This window comes from Diplodia corticola, assembly GCF_001883845.1.
Source record: "Diplodia corticola strain CBS 112549 chromosome Unknown scaffold17, whole genome shotgun sequence".
NCBI lineage: Eukaryota > Fungi > Ascomycota > Dothideomycetes > Botryosphaeriales > Botryosphaeriaceae > Diplodia > Diplodia corticola.
In genome coordinates, this window is record NW_017971496.1 from 133,060 (window position 1) to 152,742 (window position 19,683).

General features: G+C 60.2%; 9 protein-coding genes across 9 annotated transcripts; 3 read left to right on the plus strand and 6 right to left on the minus strand.

Moving 5' to 3' along the window:
- Positions 1-812: 812 nt before the first annotated feature.
- On the minus strand, positions 813-1,563 carry BKCO1_1700039 (uncharacterized protein; the record flags this gene model as incomplete). The annotated part of the gene is made up of 2 exons (XM_020271651.1): positions 813-1,415; positions 1,480-1,563. The coding sequence occupies 2 exons, from the start codon at positions 1,561-1,563 to the stop codon at positions 813-815; spliced, it is 687 nt and encodes a 228-aa protein (XP_020131700.1).
- A 749-nt stretch (positions 1,564-2,312) lies between these two features.
- BKCO1_1700040 (uncharacterized protein) lies at positions 2,313-3,078 on the minus strand (the record flags this gene model as incomplete). Its single annotated transcript, XM_020271653.1, has 2 exons — positions 2,313-2,595; positions 2,654-3,078. 2 exons carry the CDS (start codon positions 3,076-3,078, stop codon positions 2,313-2,315), a joined length of 708 nt encoding a protein of 235 aa, XP_020131638.1.
- Positions 3,079-3,925: 847 nt separating this feature from the next.
- On the plus strand, positions 3,926-4,627 carry BKCO1_1700041 (citrinin biosynthesis oxidoreductase; the record flags this gene model as incomplete). The annotated part of the gene is made up of 1 exon (XM_020271654.1): positions 3,926-4,627. One exon carries the CDS (start codon positions 3,926-3,928, stop codon positions 4,625-4,627), a length of 702 nt encoding a protein of 233 aa, XP_020131637.1.
- A 192-nt stretch (positions 4,628-4,819) lies between these two features.
- On the minus strand, positions 4,820-5,554 carry BKCO1_1700042 (translation elongation factor eef-1b gamma subunit; the record flags this gene model as incomplete). Its single annotated transcript, XM_020271655.1, has 2 exons — positions 4,820-5,437; positions 5,501-5,554. The coding sequence occupies 2 exons, from the start codon at positions 5,552-5,554 to the stop codon at positions 4,820-4,822; spliced, it is 672 nt and encodes a 223-aa protein (XP_020131636.1).
- A 1,302-nt stretch (positions 5,555-6,856) lies between these two features.
- Positions 6,857-8,318, minus strand: BKCO1_1700043 (acid phosphatase; the record flags this gene model as incomplete). Its single annotated transcript, XM_020271656.1, has 7 exons — positions 6,857-7,437; positions 7,491-7,613; positions 7,675-7,731; positions 7,783-7,807; positions 7,861-7,957; positions 8,016-8,130; positions 8,159-8,318. 7 exons carry the CDS (start codon positions 8,316-8,318, stop codon positions 6,857-6,859), a joined length of 1,158 nt encoding a protein of 385 aa, XP_020131635.1.
- Positions 8,319-8,927: 609 nt separating this feature from the next.
- BKCO1_1700044 (multicopper oxidase) lies at positions 8,928-11,437 on the plus strand (the record flags this gene model as incomplete). The annotated part of the gene is made up of 2 exons (XM_020271657.1): positions 8,928-11,063; positions 11,138-11,437. 2 exons carry the CDS (start codon positions 8,928-8,930, stop codon positions 11,435-11,437), a joined length of 2,436 nt encoding a protein of 811 aa, XP_020131642.1.
- A 68-nt stretch (positions 11,438-11,505) lies between these two features.
- Positions 11,506-12,502, minus strand: BKCO1_1700045 (zn 2cys6 transcription factor; the record flags this gene model as incomplete). Its single annotated transcript, XM_020271658.1, has 2 exons — positions 11,506-11,535; positions 11,591-12,502. The coding sequence occupies 2 exons, from the start codon at positions 12,500-12,502 to the stop codon at positions 11,506-11,508; spliced, it is 942 nt and encodes a 313-aa protein (XP_020131641.1).
- A 538-nt stretch (positions 12,503-13,040) lies between these two features.
- On the minus strand, positions 13,041-14,876 carry BKCO1_1700046 (allantoate permease; the record flags this gene model as incomplete). The annotated part of the gene is made up of 6 exons (XM_020271659.1): positions 13,041-13,400; positions 13,452-13,747; positions 13,805-13,993; positions 14,048-14,239; positions 14,293-14,446; positions 14,502-14,876. The coding sequence occupies 6 exons, from the start codon at positions 14,874-14,876 to the stop codon at positions 13,041-13,043; spliced, it is 1,566 nt and encodes a 521-aa protein (XP_020131640.1).
- A 453-nt stretch (positions 14,877-15,329) lies between these two features.
- Positions 15,330-19,521, plus strand: BKCO1_1700047 (5-oxoprolinase (atp-hydrolyzing); the record flags this gene model as incomplete). The annotated part of the gene is made up of 6 exons (XM_020271660.1): positions 15,330-15,372; positions 15,430-16,854; positions 16,901-17,451; positions 17,508-17,894; positions 17,948-19,207; positions 19,270-19,521. 6 exons carry the CDS (start codon positions 15,330-15,332, stop codon positions 19,519-19,521), a joined length of 3,918 nt encoding a protein of 1,305 aa, XP_020131639.1.
- Between the last annotated feature and the right edge of the window lie 162 nt (positions 19,522-19,683).

The following is a 19,683-nucleotide window of genomic DNA, read 5'->3' on the forward strand; positions in this document are numbered from 1 at the left end:
GCTGGACGCACGGATGGCGAGCGCGGAATACAGCTCGACTGTCAAGATTGCGCAGGAAGATCTCGAGTGTGCGAGTTGTCGACAGAGGCCTTGAATCGCGCGCTGCGTAGCAGAGGAGCGTCTCAAAGCGAATGAGACTGGGGCGGAAGAGAAGTATAGGTCTTGAAGGAGACGTGACGATCTCTAGTGATGAGGCGCTGTAGTGACTGGGTAAGGTAAGGCAAAGGTAATGGCAAAGCTGGGGTCGCAAGTCAACAACGGAGTACGCACTGCGCGGGAATCGCAGCACGTGACAATCCATTGCACGCCAAACGCGCCTTGGGAACGCGCACTTCCGCTGCCCAGGGTTTATCAAAAACGAAAAAGAGCGTGAAAGTAGAGGCTGTACTATGACGTGTCGAGCCTGCCTTCCCTTGCGGTTAATGTGCCGGATCGCTTTTTTTTTTTGGTATCGCCAACACTCATTTCGGAAGGACCTTTAGTTTTTAGAGAGAAGAGATGCAATCTTTGAGAAACTATCAAATCATCTGTTGAGAAGGATGAAACTATTTGGCCTGCTCGAGTGGCACGAGTAAAAGCAGAAGGGGAATCATAGGCTCCCTCGATATTTCCAACGCCCGGTCTTGCATGCGTCAAACTCTAGTGAGTCCAACGTCAAACTCCAGTGAGTCCAAGTCGTAGTATAATTCTTGCACAGTTCCAACGCAAGAAATCTGTTCTCCCCGTGCTAGTGAAGCAATCTGAAGACATTCAAGGTTCCAGCTTCTTGGAACAAGTCCTACTGCGGGCCAAATTCATTCAATTCATTGTCGTTAACGAGTCGTGCTGGCCGTGGCCGTCGCCACCTTGCATAAGTCTCTGAGAATTGGCAGCTCCTGGTGCTCTCTGCGCTTTTCCACCATCGCTTTCCGCCTGAATTCCAGTTGCTCCCGAATGGTGTTGTTGTTCATGCCTCTGAAGAACTTGATTTTTTCTTTCTTCACTTGGGTTGCTTTGCCAGGGATGGCCTTGCCATCGAGGTCAAGATCCGTCTGCAAGTACCTGATGACGTGGTTTCGGCACAGAACTGCATACACCGCGGCTCCGCACCTCTTCGTGCGACCAACAACGAGCCGTTCATCCTTGCCGTTCGTAATCCTCTTGATGGCCTGGATGTTCAGGTCGTCCGCGGAGTCGTAGCGAATGGCTGAGGCTGAGGCTGAAGGCACCATCGATATGGGAACATATTCCTTCGGAACGAGATGCACGTGAAGAGGCGGGGCCTCTGCCGCGTCCTCACACGAGAAACAGCCAGTGTTGTAGTTATCCTCGTACACAAGCGTGCTTTCGACACAAGGCCCGGATTTGGTATGGATGTGTATCTTGGCCATGTGAGGTTCCTTGTCAAGATACTTCAAGACATATGAGGTGAGGGCCTACGAGTACGGCACATCAAGGTTAGCTCCGACATGCAGAAGATCAATGGCCGGTGAGGCATACCTTGTAGTCAGGCACTGCTCTGGCAGGGACTTTATGCGTCCGCTCGTCATCGTTGACCATCTTGAAATTGAGCCTCAGAAACATAATGGTTGCACGGTTGGGATCACTCAGAAGTGATGGTTGTGAAGATGTAAAGGTGATCTTGGACAGAAGAAGGGAGAATGTTGTGGTTTCGTAGGATGCAAGACGGCGATAACTTTTGTAGCCACTTGGAGCGACTGCGAAGGGCGACAGCTGACGCGCACATGGACCTTGGCGTTGAAGACGCGTGCAATTACCCTGCATGAAACTTGCAAATGAGGTCACTGTTGAGGCATGCGCGAAGGCCATACTTTTCTGTTGAAGACCACTACCTTCACATCAATCCTTCACTCTGACAACTCGATAATCATCCTATCAGGGATTTCGAGTCAGCTGAGCCCTGATCAAAGTGAATGTGGAGGGGATGGTAGGCTTTTGTAGGGATGATTGAAATACTGGCGAGCCAAGCTTTTGTACTGCCCAGACATGAATGCGAGGTTGCATCATTGCAATATCTGCATATATGAACTGGATTAATTTCACGGAAATTGCCAGTTTTCCACCTTGGAGCCATCTTTCCACATGGACGGGAGTCGTGTGGTATGTTGGCAACAGGCTTCGGATTTGACAAGGTGTCGCTAAAAAAGAAATGCGGACAAGCATTACGCTAAGCATTCGTATCTGCTCGGCCTTCCGGCACGTGCTCAAACATCGTTTTCATTCGCATGCTGGTGAAAATATATATTTACATCCGAGTCCTTCGGACCTCGAAAAATTCCCTTCATTTCGGCCGCGCAAGCAGATGGGCGGACTTAGTCCATGGCGGGGAGAGTGATCTTCTCAATGGTCCAGACCTTGCCGCCCTGGCTAGACTTCATCTCGGTGTAGACGGCACCGCCGGAGCTGGTCAGGGTGTCACTGAAGGAGGTGTCGGCGCCGGCGAGGGTGATGGTAGTGTTGAGATACTGCTGCTCGGAGATGGTGCCGGTGCAGCTGTCGTCGCACTCAGTGCCGGTGCCGTAGCCGGTCATGTATGGGCCCGAGTCATAGGAGAAGTACGACAGGTTCTCACCAGTCTCGGCGTTGGTGACGATCCTTGATTGGCATGTCAGTGCTTCTGCGTCGGTGAGTTTTGCTGGGGGCCGGTGCTTACTGTTCCCAGGTGGTGCCATCGTCCATCAGGTTGTATTCGATCCTGACCTTGGTGTCGCCGCTGACGGCAGACGAGTTCGAGTCCTTCTGGCCGAAGCTGCCGAAGAGGGAGGCGCGGATGCACCACTGGGACGAGTCGGCGCCGCACCACGAGTTTCCGCTAGACCACTGCTCAAGAGTGGTCTGGACAAGATCGCCGGTGCCGTTGCTCATACCAGGCCACAGGAAGAGCTCGCCATTCTGGGAGGAAGGAGGAGTGCCGGGGATGATGGTGGTGACGGCGTTGACGATGGTCGACTTGGTGGGGCCGAGAGAGACGGCACCACCCCAAGTGTCATCACGCTTCTGCAGAAGACGGGTGACGGAAGGAAGGGAAGGCAGAGCGGCCGCAAGGGCGGGAAGGGCAAGAAGAGTAGCAGACTTCATGATGTCAAATCAGAATAGAACAGAACGAATGTAGGTGGATAGAGAGTGATGGCAACCAGTGCTTGGATGACGAGAAGGATAGGAAAAAGATCATCATGATCACTTATATACCTAGCCTTGGCCTTGATCCAACAGGGGCGGCGGCTGGCAATAGCTGGAGTACGTAAGGTCTTGTCCTTGAAACCAAGCATTCATGATCGACGCTCGGCTCTGTTTCATGAAACATGAACACTCCACACGCAGCAAGCGTCCCGCGCACCTTGTCCGCCTGCCGTCACCACTTGAAGACTAGCGACACGCGCCGGCGATGCCATGGTCGGATCAATGGCCAGCATAGGCAACCGCAGGCGGAGTTCGACGGCAAGTTGACAGCGCTGGCGCCACCGGTGGGAGCAGCGAAAGTGGCATTCTCGGCCCGTCGCCCCTCACTTCACGGTGCCGGATGCATCGGCCAGCCACGCACCATAAATGCCACCAATGACATGCAACTACGCCAGAGTGCGTGATTGTGCCAGACGGCAGCGGCACTTGAGCGGCGGCTAGCGGCAAGTGGCAGTCGTACCTTGCAGGGCTGAACGGCCGAGGTCACGTCCCGAGAGTGTGAAGGAGCGATTAGCGAGGGCTCGGCTGCATGGGCGTTGAGTTGAACGCCAAAAGAGACCGATGCTGCTCAACAGGTGGGAGAGCGTCGACGTGCTTGAGGTCAATGGAGTAGATAGATAAGCAGTCGGTGGGCTCGGCGCAGCCGTTATCGGCGCATTTAAAGGCGACAACGGTCAACAATACGAGCCCGGCCATCACAACACACTTCCAACCACCTCAATCCTCTCTCCCACCCTCATTCTCAATGTCGAAACCCAGGATCCTCTGCCTCCACGGGTCGGGGTCCAATGCGCGCATCTTCGAAGCGCAGACGGCACGGTTAGGCATGTCGATCCGGAAGCACTTTGACCTGGTCTTCGTGGACGCACCCGTCGAGTGCGACGCGGGGCCGGGCATCCTGCCGTTTTTCGAGGGCGAGGAGCCGTTCCGGCGCTGGCACGACGAGGTGGACGAGGAGGGGCGCAAGGACCGCGCGGGGCGGCACGCGCAGCAGATGGAGCGCGTCCGCGAGCTGCTGGTGGGCGCCGTGGGCGAGAAAGGGCCGTTTGCGGGCGTGCTGGGCTTCTCGCAGGGGGCCAAGACGGCGATGCAGCTGCTGTTGCTGCAGGCGGAGCGGCCGGCGGCGGCGGCAGAGGCGGGGAGCGGCATCAGGTTCGGGGTGTTTGTGTGCGGGACGACGCCGGCCGAGGACCTGCTGCTGGGGCAGCGCGGCGAGGGCGAGGGGCGGCCGGCGGAGGTGGTGGTGCGGGTGCCGACGGTGCACGCGTTTGGTGAGGCGGACCAGTGGCGCGAGCTGAGCGAGCAGCTGCCCCATTACTGCGACCCCGCAACCCGTCGCGTCTTCCGCTACACCGGCGGCCACCACATGCCGCACCTGCCCGCCCAGAGCCAGCAGCTGGCCGACCTCATCCTCGACGCCTACAGGGAGGCCGGCGCGCGCGCGTGACGGCCATGACGAGGGCGGACCCAGGGCGGAGGGCGGAGCTGGGCGGAGGGCGGGGTGGCGGAAGCAGCACCACGGATTGCGCAATCGTCGCGGAAGCCTCCGGCTGGCACCATTCATACTTAAACGAACTGCATCTCGCCAATTCATCAATTGCTATCTGTTTTGACCTGCCGCCGTCCGTCCCCCGCGCCCCTACTGCGGAATCTGCCTGACGGTGCACATCTCCTGCTCGGCCTTGGGGAAGGCCTCCTTGACGCCCTCCGAGTGCAGCGTGCGGAAGAACCACTCCATGGCCTTGGGGTACTTCTTGCGCTGCTCCTCGTCGACGCCGAACTTGAACGCCCACACGAAGCTCGACATGACGGCCAGGTCGGCCATGCTGAGCGCGTCCGTCGCCAGCCACTTCCTGCCGCCCTCCAACGCCCGCTCCACCGCCGCGAGGCCCTTGCCCAGCTTCTCCAGCGCCGGCTGCTCGACCGCATCGTCGTACTTGGCGATGCCGAAGCGCGGGTAGAGCAGCTTCAGGACCTCGGGCCACACCTCGCCGACCTGGAAGCACACCCACTGCTGCACCCGCGCCTTCTCGGCCGGCGTGCTGCCCACCAGCTGCGCCGCCTTGGGGCCCGACTCGGCCACGTACTGCATGATGGCGTCCGACTCGAGCAGGTTGACGCCGTCGGCGCCCTCGAACGCCGGCACCTTGCCCGTCGGGAACTTGGCCAGGAACTCGGCCGTCTTGTTGGTCGTGCCCATCTTGAAGTCCGGAACCTCGTCCACCTGGAGCCCGTTGAGTCTGGCCACTGCCTGGACCTGCGTGGGAAGCCAACGTCAGTCTTTGGCCGTCTGCCGGGTTGCGGCATCGACACGACGTACCTTCTGGACCCTGGGGTTGTCCGGGTACGTGTAAATCTTTCCGATGGGAGCCATGGTGTCAATTGGTTTATGCCCGAGGTGAAGGTGGTTGAGGCTGGCTTTGAGGATGGGAGAAGAGGGTGCTGTTGTTGATGTCGAGGTCGAAGAAGGAGCGGGAAGCCGCTATAAAGCCCGCCTCCCGACCGCAAAGGGTAACAAGCAGCCCATCGGCTCTTCCCAAACACTCTTGGTAATGCCTACTCCACATAACGGCGGTGGTCCGGGCGGACGTTTGCCCCTGCTTTCTAATCCCGCCTTCACCGGATCCTTCCAAGCGTTTCGGCGATGTTCCACCGAGGTCCCCGGCCGCCATTCCGCCAACTCGGAGCGACGACAGACGTTAAGGCCGAGTCCGAGCTTGCTCGAGCAACATCCTTCAAGAGCTGAGACGGAGGTTTTGGGGGTGCGAGATAAGAACAACTTCTGTTTTGGGCAAATCCTATGTGCTTCTTCCTCAGCAGCTTCGGCCCCGCGGCGCAGATGGGCAAAAGCTTTGGAGCAGCCGTCGATCAGCCGAGCGACGATCGGCGGGCAAGCGGTAAGAAAGCGGAGATATAACTCTTGTCTGACTCCATAGCGGGCTGCCACTGACAAATCCAAACAGACACCGTATGACATTGCTGCCTTTCGTACAGGATGACATGAGAGGACCATCATCTCACTCGCATGCACACATTATTAATATTGTCATTCCTGTGCGTTTCACCTGCAGGCTAAGCTAGCGCATGACGGCGTCTTTCCCGACGACACTATGTCCCGCGATATCCTCGGTTAAAGAATAGCAAAAGTGAGACGGTCCCAGCCGAAACAGACGCATAGAAGATGGCTATGAAAGAGAAGAAGAAAAAAGTAGATCATGCTATTCGTAAACATGCTGTCATGGTCTCGGCTGCGTGGGAGTTGACAGTTGTTGTTCTGGTCAGAGCTGACAAATCGACATGTCCGATATGATGCATTGCATTCTACCATGTCTGCCTCATGCGTCTATCAAATGGCATCCATCCTAACACGGGCCTCATCTCCAAGGGTTAGCGCCAGGCTGATTACCGATTGGTTGTTCCAAGAGCTCGTTGGCTGAGCACAATTGTGCTGACTAATCGTCGATTCCCTTATTCGAGGACAGATGGTCATCATGGCATGACATTACAAGATATTGAAAGCTTGGGCAACAAGGTAGAGGCCAGCAGTTGGCGGCGAGAGCCTTGAACGAGACGACGCCGAGGCCTGGAGAGGAGAAAACGGAGAGCTACGACCATATCTATTTCGCCCCCACTGTCAGTCAGTCCTTAGTTTTCACCCGGCGAACTATGTACAAGATCAGTACCCTGCAGGCGGGCTCAACCCGTCCGGAATCTCCAAAGCGTCCGTGTAGTACGAGGGGAGCGACGAATCCTTCCACACGTCGACGATGCTCTGGAGCACCTTGCGTCCGGCGTACTCGAGGTCCACGTTCGGCTTGGCGTAGGTGCGCACCTCGCCGTCCCGGTCATTGAAGACGCCGGCGTACGAGTAGTTGAAGTAGCGGTTCTCCAGCGCCTGCGCGCCCTGGCCGCTCCACTCGCGCACGTCGTCGCCCGTCTTGTTGGCGACGAGGGAGAAGACGTTGGCGCCGACGTCGAAGCGGCCGAGCGTGTCGAGCCCCCAGTTGGCCTGCACCGTCGAGATCTCCGAGTAGTGGTCGTAGAAGGTCGAGTCGGTGGTGCCGACGAGCTGCGCCGGCACGGCGTCGCCGAGCAGGATGGCGAGCACCCGGTTCTGGATGGTGTACGTCTCGTTTTCGTCAAAGGTGACGAGGACGAGCGTGTTGTTCATGAACTTTGGGTCGTCGAGGAGCGGCTCCAGGAAGTTGCGGCTCCAGGCTCCCGCAACCGTGACGGAGGAGTCGTGGCCGTCGGAAGCTTTGCAGCGGTCAGCGCCAGCGTCGGCAGAAGATGCAGGGTTGGCCTCGTACTCATGTTTGGCGTGATGAACATCCACTGCGGCAACGTCTCGTTCTCCAGGTCTTGCTGGAAGAGCGTCAGGTTCTTGGTGACAGCAAGACGCTCAGGCGAGGCCAGGACGTTTCCGTAGCTCACTTGACAGGCTCTTAGCGACACGGCTCTGCTGCTGTCCAGCGGGAATCGTGGGAGACGTACCTGCCGGGTTGTGTTTCCGGACGTACATGTTGGCACCGGTGGTTGGGTTGGGATACGCTGCAACCAGTCAGTGAAGATGGGGAGGTAGGGCAGTGGTTTGCAACTCACCTTTGCCAGTGTAACCGGTGTAGGGCTAAAAATCAAGTCAGCGGGTTGCTATACCGCAGCTGGCAGCTGGAAGCCTACCATGTCTTCCTGGTACTCGCCCCAGCTGATTCCCTTGTCCTCGAGGAGATCTACGATGGACGAAATGTTGGCATCGAAGGTGGACAAGTCATCGTGGCTATCAACGGCTCAGCGGGTGCTATCTAACTCGACTCCGAGGAGCGCGGTAGGTTTACTTCATTCCAAAGTAGTCTCCTCCAATAGCTGCAAGGTAGTTCGGCTGGCTGGGATGGGTGACGGCATGATAGTTGTCAAGAGTGACGCCCTTGGAAGCCAGCCAGGCGAGGTTGGCTGGAACAAGTCAGCGGAGGCTCTCGACTCGTGCGGAGTGGGCACTTGCGGTCGCCGATGGCTTTGTCGTAGTCGGTGTTCTCCATCCAGATGATTGCGATTCGGTCAAAGGCCTTGCCCTTCACCGAAGTGGCCGTCGAGGCGGCGGCCAAAAGGGCCAAGAAGCTGATGGCCTGGCGGGTCAACATGGCTGCAGCTGCTGAGCAAGTCTGGAACGGGTTGATGGAGGTATCTGGACGCTTTTGTACGGGAGATGGGGTGGGCTGCGGTAATGGCATGCAGAGATGCCGAGCCATAATTCGACCAATAGGTACTGTGGGCCGCCTAATAAGCGGACACACGGGAGCGTTTCCTGGGGGCGCGGATAAGTCCCGATCGGGAAGGTGATTGCCGTTGGGAGCATGTGTGGTCGCAAGGGCGTGTGATTGGCCTGATGCTTGGCAGGATGCCTGCGGCCAAAGGACCAAAACTCCAGGCCGCTGCACTGTAGATGCTTGTCCCTGCAGCCGGGCCACCCGATGGCCGGGGTTGGCCAGGATCAAGCATACTTCTTGCTTGGCCCTGCGCCACTATCCGCTAGCTCGCCCCGTCGCAGGCAATACAACCTCACGCGCCCAACGAACTTCCGGCTTCCCGGGCCCTTCACTTGTGCCGCATCCCTGTTGAGCCGCGCCTGAACGCGCCGTTCATTTTCCACCAGCCCTCGCCCAATCGCGTTTCCCCACCCACCCGCCACTCCGTTGCCATAAGAGAAGCCGGTCGACCGCCGTTGGAGTCCATGAGCACACACTGTCAACATGGAAGATAAGGAAAGAAGAGCGAACGGGAGCCAATACGCAGCCCTGGACCAAGAAGCGCCCGAAGCCGAGCATTGCAAGGAAGACTTGCTACCCGCAGAGGCCTCGGATTCCGCTTCCGCCATCGACGAGAGCGACCAAGAAGAGAATATAGGGTTGCTTGACGAGAGCTCCGTCGCCCGGACAAAACGACACTGCGGCGCTGCCCGGCGTCGCTCCGTGTTCCTGGATTGTGCCCTCCTCGGCCTCGTTCTGATCATAGCCTTGCTCGCCACTCTCGTCTGGTCACGGCATCCCGACTCTCAAACGGCTACCGCGGACCGGCACAGAAAATATGTGCTGGATCCTGACTGGGATTCCAGCGCTGTGCCGCGTGTTCGAAAATATCACTGGACCATCAAAGACGTCGAGCTGCGGCCGGACGGCGTGAAACGACCCATGATGACCATCAACGGGGAATTCCCAGGCCCGATGATCGAGTGCAACGAGGGCGACACGCTCCTTGTCGAGGTACACAACGAAGCAGTCAACTCGACTTCTATCCACTGGCACGGGCTCTACCAGAATGGTACAAACTTCATGGACGGCACAGTCGGCATCACGCAGTGCCCAATACCGCCTGGGTCCAGTATGCAGTACAGATTCGGGACCGACAACCAATCCGGCACCTACTGGTACCACGCACACATGGCCATGCAGAGCTCCGACGGCCTGTTCGGGCCTCTGATCATCCACCCGAGGAATGCGAGCCTGCAGCAGCTCGAGTACGCTTCTGACCGCGTCATCATGGTGCAGGACTACTACCATGATCTGACGAGCGCGCTCTTGCCTCGCTACCTCGCGCCGGACAACGAAAACGCAGAGCCAGTGCCGGACGGAGGCCTCATCAACGGGATGAACAAGAGGGACTGCAATGCCATCCGTGGTCGTGACTGTGACAGCTCAAGCGCAGAGAGGGCGGTTCTCGGCCTGCAGGCGAACAAGAAGCACCGCTTACGCATCATCAACACGGGTGCGTTCGCCGAGTTCCAAGTCAAGATGGACGAGCACGTCTTCGCCGTCACCGAGGTCGACGGCACGGACGTGGTCCCGGCATATCACCACAGGCTCAACATCCACCCTGCGCAGCGATACAGCATCGTCGTCAACACCAACATCACGGACCGAACCTCTTTCTGGCTGAGGGCCAAGATGGTGACAGCCTGCTTCGCCGAGGAGAACCCCAATCTCGAGGAAGAAGTGCGGGCAATCGTGCAATACACCCCGGCGAGCGGCAAAGCGGACGCGGCGGATCAGCCCTCAAGCACGGATTGGGACGACCGGGTAGACATGCAATGCCTCGACATGAACACCACCGAGCTCCAGCCGGTGGAAAAGATGACGCCCCCGCCGCCAGACACATTGATCTACCTCCGCGCGAACTTCGAGATCGGCAACTGGAGACTCAGCCGCGGCTTCTTCAACTCCTCCTCATGGCGGCCTTCCCTCTCCTCCCCGACGCTCCACCGCCTGCTGACCGGACACGCAAGCAACAACGCGAGCCTCCTCCCGCCGCCAACCCCCAGCCACCACCACCCGTCCAAGACCAACGACGACGACGACGACGACGTCGTCGTCGGCTTCGACACTGGCGTCGAGCTCGTGCACCAAACGACGGGCATCCAGACGCTCGACGTGCTCGTGTCCAACTTCGACGACGGCGCGCACCCGCTCCACCTGCACGGCTACAAGTACTTCGTGCTCGGGTCCGGCCACGGCTACCCGCCCGCCTCGCTCCTCAGCAGGTACCACGGCGCGGCGCTCGACACGACGACGACGACGACGACGACGACGCCGTCCAACCCGCTGCGGCGCGACACGGCGTCGGTCGAGGCGTTCGGCTGGCTCCTCGTGCGCGTCGTCGCCGACAACCCGGGCGTCTGGGCCTTACACTGCCACATCGGCTGGCACACCGAGGCGGGGATGCTCATGCAGTTCGCCACGCGCGTCGACGACGTCGGGCTCTCCCCTGGCATCCGCATCCCCGACGAGCATCTCGCGCTCTGCACCGCCGACGGGCTGGACAAGGGCGCCGCCCCGCCCGACTCGACCTGGTTCGGCGACTTTGGCGGCGGCGACTTTGGCGGCGGCGGCGGCGTCGACACTACTACTGCGTCCTAGGCCAGACTGATCGACTTCCCACGCACGCCCGGCGGCGGCGGCACCTGCAGGCGGCCGCCGGAGTCGACGTCGAGGTTGAGGTTGAGGTCGTGTCTCCTGTACTCGGCCTCGACGAGGCGGCGGGCGAGGCGCACGCTGCCGAGGTTGCGCAGGCGCTGCATGGCGGCGAGGCGGTCGAGCACGAAGCGGCGGTGGTCTTCGTTCGCGGGGCTGGCGTGGCCGAGCACGAAGAGCGGCCACAGGAGCGACGTGATGTTCGGCGCGGCGTCGCCCTCCAGGACGGCGAGCTGGGAGACGAGCGCGGCGAGGGACGTCTTTTTGCGTTCGGACGCGAGGAGGGCCACGTCTGATTGTGGTGGCAGGAAGGAGGCGAAGCGGTCGTGGAGGTAGACGAGTGCCGCGGTGCGCTTGCAGTCGGCTACGAGGACGACGAGGGTGGACGATGTACCTGGCGGTGCTACCTGCCGCACGGCGCTGATGGAGCGCGAGAGGTGGTTCCAGACGAGTCGGATTTCGGTGAGCTCGGAGGAGGAGAAGGAGGCGGCGGCGCGGGTTCGTCGCGTTGCTGAGTAGCGCGAGGCTGCTGCTGAGGTCTGGTCGATCAGGCTCAGGAGGCCGCGCGAGCAGCCCATCAGCGCGTCTATCTCGTCCATGCAGTCGTCGTCGAGCCAGGTGTGAGCGGGCATGGCGGGGTCCGTCTCGCGGGCGGTGGTGCTCATGATCTGGTGGGCTGTGAAGTACATGGTGAAGAACTTGGCCAGGGCGGCGCCTTCGGTGTGCTGGGACACGGCCGCGCCCTGCATGTGCTGGAGCACGCCGAGCCCGCCCTTGAGGTGGGTGAGCCACGACTCGTCGCAGCCGTCGGAGATGTCGTAGAAGCAGAGCATCAGGACGGTGGCGACGAACGGCCATCCCACGGCGCCGGCGTCCATGCTGGCGCGGAGCCCGCTCATGGCGCGCGCCTTGTACAGCCATGCCTCGCGCTCGTACCTGTGGTCGTTCAGGAGCCGCAGCTGGTTGGCGGCTACCGACAGGATCACCTGTTGCAGCGGTGCGTAGCATCGCGCCATCGGGGTGATGTATCGCAGGTACGGGTTGTGCGTCGGGCTGAGCGAGCAGTTCGGGCAGATGAAGGAAGTGAAGTAGTCGAGCAGATACGCCTCCCTGCACGACAGCTGCGTTTCTGCACCGAGCCTCCAGCCCATCAACGGTCCATAGCTGTCGTCCGGCCACCGCGTCGCCGGCTTTGGCACCACTTCCTGCTCGACGTCTTCGTCATCGACAAAGCATCCGTCTCTGCTCATGTGCATATATGTCGTGTTCAGGAAAATCGGCCGTCGCCCTCCTGTATCCAGGAAAACTTGATTGCCTTGCTTCTTCGACGTCTTCTTCTTGTTCTTCTTCTCCTCCTGCATACTGTTCTTCGACCACACGCCCTGCCGTCCGAGGCATATGCCCCGCTGCACCGCGTCTTCCTTCCAAAGCAACTTGATGCCGTACGCGCACCGCAGCCCCAGGCGCTGGCAGCGCGCACAGCGCGGTCGCTGTTCCTGGCATCGGCTGTGGGCTTGCTTGCATGGCCAGCACCCGGTGCGACGCCGTGCCTCCCCGGCTGGCATCGCGGACGCGGATCACAGTGGGGAGCCCGCGGTCGTTCGCGGGCCGGGAATTAGTGACACGCAAGAGTTTAAAGAGATTTGAGATGTCGAGGCTGACCAACGACAGAGGCAGGCGTCGATGCAAAGGTTTCGCTGCTCCATGCATTAATTAATTGTTGGCTGCCTCGGGGCGGGCAGACCAGGGATTGAAGGGGCGGTGTGAAAGATGCCGGGACAGCACTGGCTATCGATCGGGACGTGGGCCCATTTCCCCGGCATGGCGAAGATAACATGCCAGCCAATGAGCGCGGAACTCCCCCACGTGCGTCACCTGTTTACATTCTTGCTTTGCTGACTACGTCGTGTACTTGAATCCCTTTTGCTCAAAGTCGGTCTGATCAAGCAGATACTCGATCGTCTCTCCACTCGATTCCGACACGCTCCCCTCGCCTTCCGACTGTCTGTTCTGAGCCGCGCACAGCGCCCAGTACAAGCAGATCAGGCCGATGCAGGCGCAGTAGCAGACGATCATGGCCACCACCCCACCGGTATACGCGGGCGCCTGCTCAGACCGGAAGGTTTGCGGTCCGATCAGGTTTCCCACAGCATAGCCGATGTACAGTATTGCAAACACAACCGTCTTCTTCGTATTGCCGGCTGTGTTGGCTTGCGCGAGGCCGATTCCGACAACGTACGGACCAAAGTACGTGTAGAGCTGGCAAACAATCGTCAGCCCAAGTCTGGCCATGGGTGCTTGGATGCTTACGAGATAGATGCCGACCATTTGTCCGCCTATGTTGTCTCGGGGTACTGCGTACACCACGGCAGTGCCCACAATCGGAACAATGCAGGCGGCTACAGTGACAAGACAGCGTCGATTGGCCCACCTCGCCCCCGCATATGAGAAGATGAATGCCGAGAGTGTGCTCATGATACCCGTGGGCATGCTGAGCAACGACGCCTCGACCGAGGAAAATCCAAGGTTGGCGATGATGATGCTGTTGAAGGTGGTGAGCCCGCCGTTCGGGACGTTGATTGCAATGTTGAAGAAGAAGATGATCCCTGGGCGACATCAGCAACGGTGCCGAGTCTGAGTGCAACAGCCGAGACGGTGCTCACAAGTCTTGGGGTCGATGAAGGCTTCCTTCACCTGTCCCCACTTCCACTCTTTGCTCGCAACGCCAGTCTTGTTCACAGCCACGCGCTTGACCACGTGGTACTTTTCTTCCTTGGACAAGAAAATGGCCTCCATCGGGTTGGCAGGAAGAACGACCATGACGAACACAGACCACGCGAATGTGATGGAGCCTGAGACGTCAATCAGGGACCACCTCGGCCGCCGGGTGCATCGCCAGCACTCACCGATAATCAGGAACAGATACCGCCAGATTGCCAGGGCACCGTCAATGTGGCCAACGGCCCACGACAAAAACCCGTTGATGACCGAGCTCGCGGCAGCAAACACCAGCGCATTTCTGGGAGGCTGCTCCTCCTTTTTGTAGAAGGCGGCAACGATCAGGGAAATGCCGGGCACGATGATGGCCTCGAAGCAACCTGGCAGTGCATCAGCGCCATCGCGTCAGCATGCGTGAGGGAAGTCCATGTACCCATCAGGAACCTCAGAGCCATGAGGCTGCTCCAGTTGTGGCAGGCGGCCATGAGCAGCGCCATTGCAGACCACCCCAGGCTGCATCCGCAAAGAAACTTTGCCGAAGGAAGCCTCTGCATGAGATACGAGGCAGGGAACATGCCGGCCAGCGCCTGGGACAATGAGCATCTTCGTTGACCGAGGTCGGGTGCTGCTTGCTTAACGTACCCCGAGAGACAGGATTGAACCCAGCCACGAATACTGCTGGCCAACCAAGTGCGTATCCGTTCTCAGTCCGTAGATGGCGGCAGTGCTGAGCGAAACCTTGTCGACTGCGCCAAGGGTTGCGGTAAGGAAAAGCTGAAGACGGGTGTCGGTATAAGGCATGGTTGTCACGTCGTACGTGGTCGGACTCACCATGGGTATCATGATCCAGTCTATCTTGCGGACCAGCCTTTTCTCCTGCGCCGCCGAGAGCGGTGGGTAATGCTGGGTTTCTGCAAGAAATTGAGCAGCTTGGTCGACGTCTCTGACGCTACCGACCTTGTGGTCGACGCTCCTGGGCTCGTCATCCATATGGGCGGATTTCTCATGGACGGACATGGCGACAGTGAAACAGCACGGTCGAGGCACGGGCTGGCGCCCGCAGACTTATGGGATGTCTCATCATGGCGATAACAGTCGTTTCATTCTCCAGATCTGCACCGGGGTCAGAAGAGAGGGATGGTCGTTACGGCGGACGCTAGGCCGGGAAAGGCGGGTCTTCCCCACCTTGTGCCCATCACTTATCACTACAACCGCCACCCCGGCCGCATCGACCTTCCAGCATTATGGCCTTGCCGGCGTGTCCCCATCGCTCCCGCCCCAACATTGTCTGGAGCGAGCTCCACACGTATTGCATCTCCCGCGACTGGATCCAGGCCCGCCTCATTCTTTGACTGGCTGGCAGTGCACCATGATTGGTCATGTTGGGGGCTGCCCCATCAAGAGGCTGCCGATATAAAGCCCTGGATTCATCCCCAAGACCGGGCGGGCCATGCAGCATCACCATCGACCATGACGACCGCAGGCGCCAAACAGCCCGTGAAGATCGCAATCGGTGCGTCCCATCCATAAGGGATGATCCGGTTGCCACGCTGACACGGTGGTGTCTCAGACAGAGGAGGGACCTTTACCGATGTATGGGCTCGGCAGGAAGGCCACCGGGATATCGTGCTGAAGCTCCTCTCGGTTGATCCGCAAAACTACGATGACGCCCCGGCCGAAGGCATCCGCAGAGTGCTCTCCATTATCCGCGGCCAGGAGATCCCCCGTGGTGTCCCGTTGCCGAAGGATGACATCGAGTTTGTCCGGATGGGCACCACCGTCGCCACCAACGCCTTGCTGGAGCGTAAGGGGGCGAGACACGCCCTGCTGGTCACCAAAGGCTTGCGCGATCTCCTGACCATCTCGTACCAGTCGCGGCCGCGCCTGTTCGACCTCAACATCGTCAAACCCAGCGTCTTGTACACCGATGTACGCGAAGTTGACGAGCGTGTCACGGTCGAAAACTTTGACGAGGACGTGTTTGGCGCCCACAAGGTCGAGACGGAGATTCCTGGCCAGCTCGTACGCACGTCAAGCGGAGACATGGTCCGCATCATCAAGCCGCTGGACGAGGATTCGGTCCGGACCATCCTGAAAGAGCTCCGGAGCAAAGACATCGACACCATCGCGGTCTGCTTTGCCCACTCGTACATCTTTCCAGAGCACGAGGCCAGGGTCGGCCGGCTCGCAGCCGAGGAAGGCTTCTCCCACGTCTCGCTCTCCTCGGCCGTGGCGGCGAACATGATCAAAATGATCCCGCGAGGGAGCTCGGCCTCGGCCGACGCGTACCTGACGCCAAACATCAAGCAATATCTCTCTGGCTTCAGGCGCGGATTCGAGGGCTCGCACCTCGACGACGTCAGGGCCGACTTCATGCAGTCCGACGGCGGGCTCGTCAGCCACAAGAGCTTCAGCGGCCTCAAAGGCATCCTGTCTGGCCCCGCCGGCGGAGTCGTCGGCTTTTCGCGCACCTGCTACAGCCCCGAGACCAAGGTGCCCGTCGTCGGCTTCGACATGGGCGGGACGTCGACAGACGTCAGCCGTTACGGCGGCGTCTTGGAACACGTCTTCGAAACCACCACGGCCGGCGTCACCATCCAATCTCCACAGCTCGACATCAACACCGTGGCTGCCGGAGGCGGCTCCATGCTCTTTTTCCGCAACGGCCTCTTCGTGGTGGGGCCCGAGTCCGCCGGCGCCCACCCTGGCCCGGCGTGCTACCGCAAGGGCGGCCCTCTCACCATCACCGATGCCAATCTGTTTCTGGGCAGGCTGTTGCCGCACTACTTCCCAAAGATCTTTGGCAAGAACGAGGACGAGCCCCTGGACTCGGAGGTGGTCAAGCAAAAGTTTGCAGAGCTGGCCCAGAGAATCAATGCCGAAGGGGGCCAGTCTCTCACCCCGGAAGAGGTGGCGTATGGATTCCTGGACGTGGCGAACGAGTCCATGTGCAGACCCATTCGAGCCCTTACCGAGGCCAAGGGCCATGAAATCGGTACGTCCCTCTGGATGGCGGCCATGTGAGTACTGACCGGGGCCAGGCAAACACCATCTCGCCGTGTTCGGAGGAGCTGGCGGGCAGCATGCTTGCGAAATCGCCTCCAAACTCGGCATCTCCACAGCCATCATCCACAGGTACTCCAGCATCCTGTCGGCCTATGGCATGGCGCTTGCCGACATCGTCCAAGAGGCGCAGGATCCAGTCAATGTCGTCTACGCCGGCAAGACAGTTGATGATCTCGACCAGAAGCTCGCATCATTGCGATCCACTGTCACTGAGCGTCTGGTGAACCAGGGAATCAAGGAGAGTGACATGCGTTACGAACACTACCTCAACATGAGGTATCGCGGAACCGAGACGGCCATGATGATCCTCCAACCGCCAAACGGCAGTTTCAGGGATGCCTTTTTGGAGCAGCACCTGCGCGAGTTCAACTTCGTCTTCCCCGATTCGAGAGACATCCTTGTCGACGACGTTCGCGTCCGTGGTATCGGCAGCAGCGGATCCGTGTCGTCGGATGCGGACAAGCTTGCGTCTGAACTCAAGATGACGGCTTTCTCCCATGCGAAGGCAGACTTGGCCGAGACGAACGTCGGTGCTTCCCTTGAGTTCCATGCCCCCATCAAGAAGCTGATCCATCTGTCCAGGTCAAGACGTTTTTCCAAGGACACGGCCAGGTTTCTACTCCGGTATATCTACTGGAGCAGCTCCTCCCCGGCATGAAGGTGGCTGGCCCGGCGATGATTCTGGACAGCACCCAGAGCATCCTGCTTGTGCCAGGGACGGAAGCCAAGATCCTGTCGGCTCACGTCGTCATCGACGTGCCGCGTATAGCCAAAACCAACGCTTCTTCGACAACGGTCGATCCCATCGCTCTGTCGACGTTCTCTCATCGCTTCATGTCCATCGCAGAGCAGATGGGGCGCATCCTCCAGAAGACATGCGTGTCCCTGAACATCAAAGAACGGCTGGATTTCTCCTGCGCCGTCTTCGGCCCGGATGCCGGCCTCGTCGCAAACGCCCCGCATGTGCCTGTACGCCACTTCGGTTGCGATGTCCCGAAATGGAAATCACTGACGGCTGCTAGGTCCATCTCGGCTCCATGAGCTACGCGGTCAAGTACCAGCACGAACTCCTCAAGGGCAAATTGGTTCCGGGGGACGTCCTCGTTTCGAACCACCCCGAGGCCGGAGGGGCCCACCTCCCCGATGTAACGGTGATAACGCCAGTCTTCGAATCGAGCGGCAAGCGCATAGCTTTCTACGTCGCCTCGCGCGGCCACCACACGGACATTGGCGGCCTGGGCGGCACCTCGATGCCACCCAACTCCACCGAACTCTGGCAGGAAGGGGCGGCCATCAAGAGCTTCAAGCTGATACACGGAGGCAACTTCTTCGACGAGGAAGGCATCAAGAAGATGCTCCTCGAGCCAGGAAAGCACCCAGGCTGCGTGGGCAGCCGCCGCCTCGACGACAACATCTCGGACCTCAAGGCCCAGGTGGCCGCCAACCGCAAAGGCACGCTCCTCATCCAAGCCCTGATGGCCGAACACTCCCAAGCCGCCGTGCACCTCTACATGCGCGCGATCCAGCAAAACGCCGAAGTCGCCGTGCGCCGCTTCCTGCGCCAGACGCGCGCGCAGAAAGGCGCCGTCCTCTCCGCCGCCGACCAGATGGACAACGGCTCGGAGATCCGCCTGACGGTGAGCATCGCCCCGGACGGCGCCGCCGCCTTCGACTTCGCCGGCACCGCCGCCGAGATGCTCTCCAACATGAACGCGCCGCCCGCCATCACCCACTCGGCCATCATCTACTGCCTGCGCCTGCTCATCGGCGTCGACATGCCGCTCAACCAGGGCTGCCTCGCCCCCATCGCCGTCGCCCTCCCCCGCGGCTGCTTCCTCAACCCTTCCCCGGCCGCCGCCGTCTGCGCCGGCAACACGCAGACGTCGCAGCGCGTGTGCGACGTGGTGCTGCGCGCCTTTGGCGCCGCCGCCGCCTCGCACGGCTGCATGAACTGCCTCGGCTTCTTCGGCGAGGTCGTGCGCAACCCGGGAAGCCCGGCAGATCAGGAACTGCACGCCTTCGCCTTCGGCGAGACCGTCTGCGGCGGATCGGGCGCGACGGCCCACGGGCCCGGCGCGGACGCGGTGCACACGCACATGACGAACACGCGCATCACGGACGTGGAGACGCTGGAGCGGCGGTACCCGGTGCTCCTGCGCGAGTTTTGCGTGCGGGCGGGCAGCGGCGGCGCGGGCAGGCATCGCGGCGGGTGCGGCGCCGTCAGGGACGTCGAGTGCACGCGCGTGCCGCTGCGCTTCAGCGTCATCTCCGAGCGCCGCGCGGTCGCGCCGTGGGGCATGGCGGGCGGGGGCGAGGGGGCCAAGGGGAGGAATTTCTGGGTTAGGAGGGGGAGGGGGAGGAGCGCTGGATCAACATGGGACCGAAGGCGATGGTGGCCATGCAGCCTGGTGATCGCTGTGTCCTGCTCACGCCTGGCGGGGGAGGGTGGGGCCCTGCGCCCATTGATGATGGTGGGTGTTCGGTTGGCGGCGGAGATTCATCATCATCATCAGAGCAGAGGGGTGGAGCGCTGTATCATCCGCGCGCGGTGGGTAGCATCGCGGCATGGCACACCGCACAGGCCGAATCCTCCTGATGATTATTTATTTTCCGCAGATCGCTACTGGAGGATTGCAAATATTGGGGCGCAGCAGCCGGCCTCCACATGGATCCACTGTAGTAGTGTCCGCCGAGTCCGCCGAATGCATGATCTTCTTCTAGGTACACCACCTCTTGCGGCCCGCTGGAACCCAGAAAG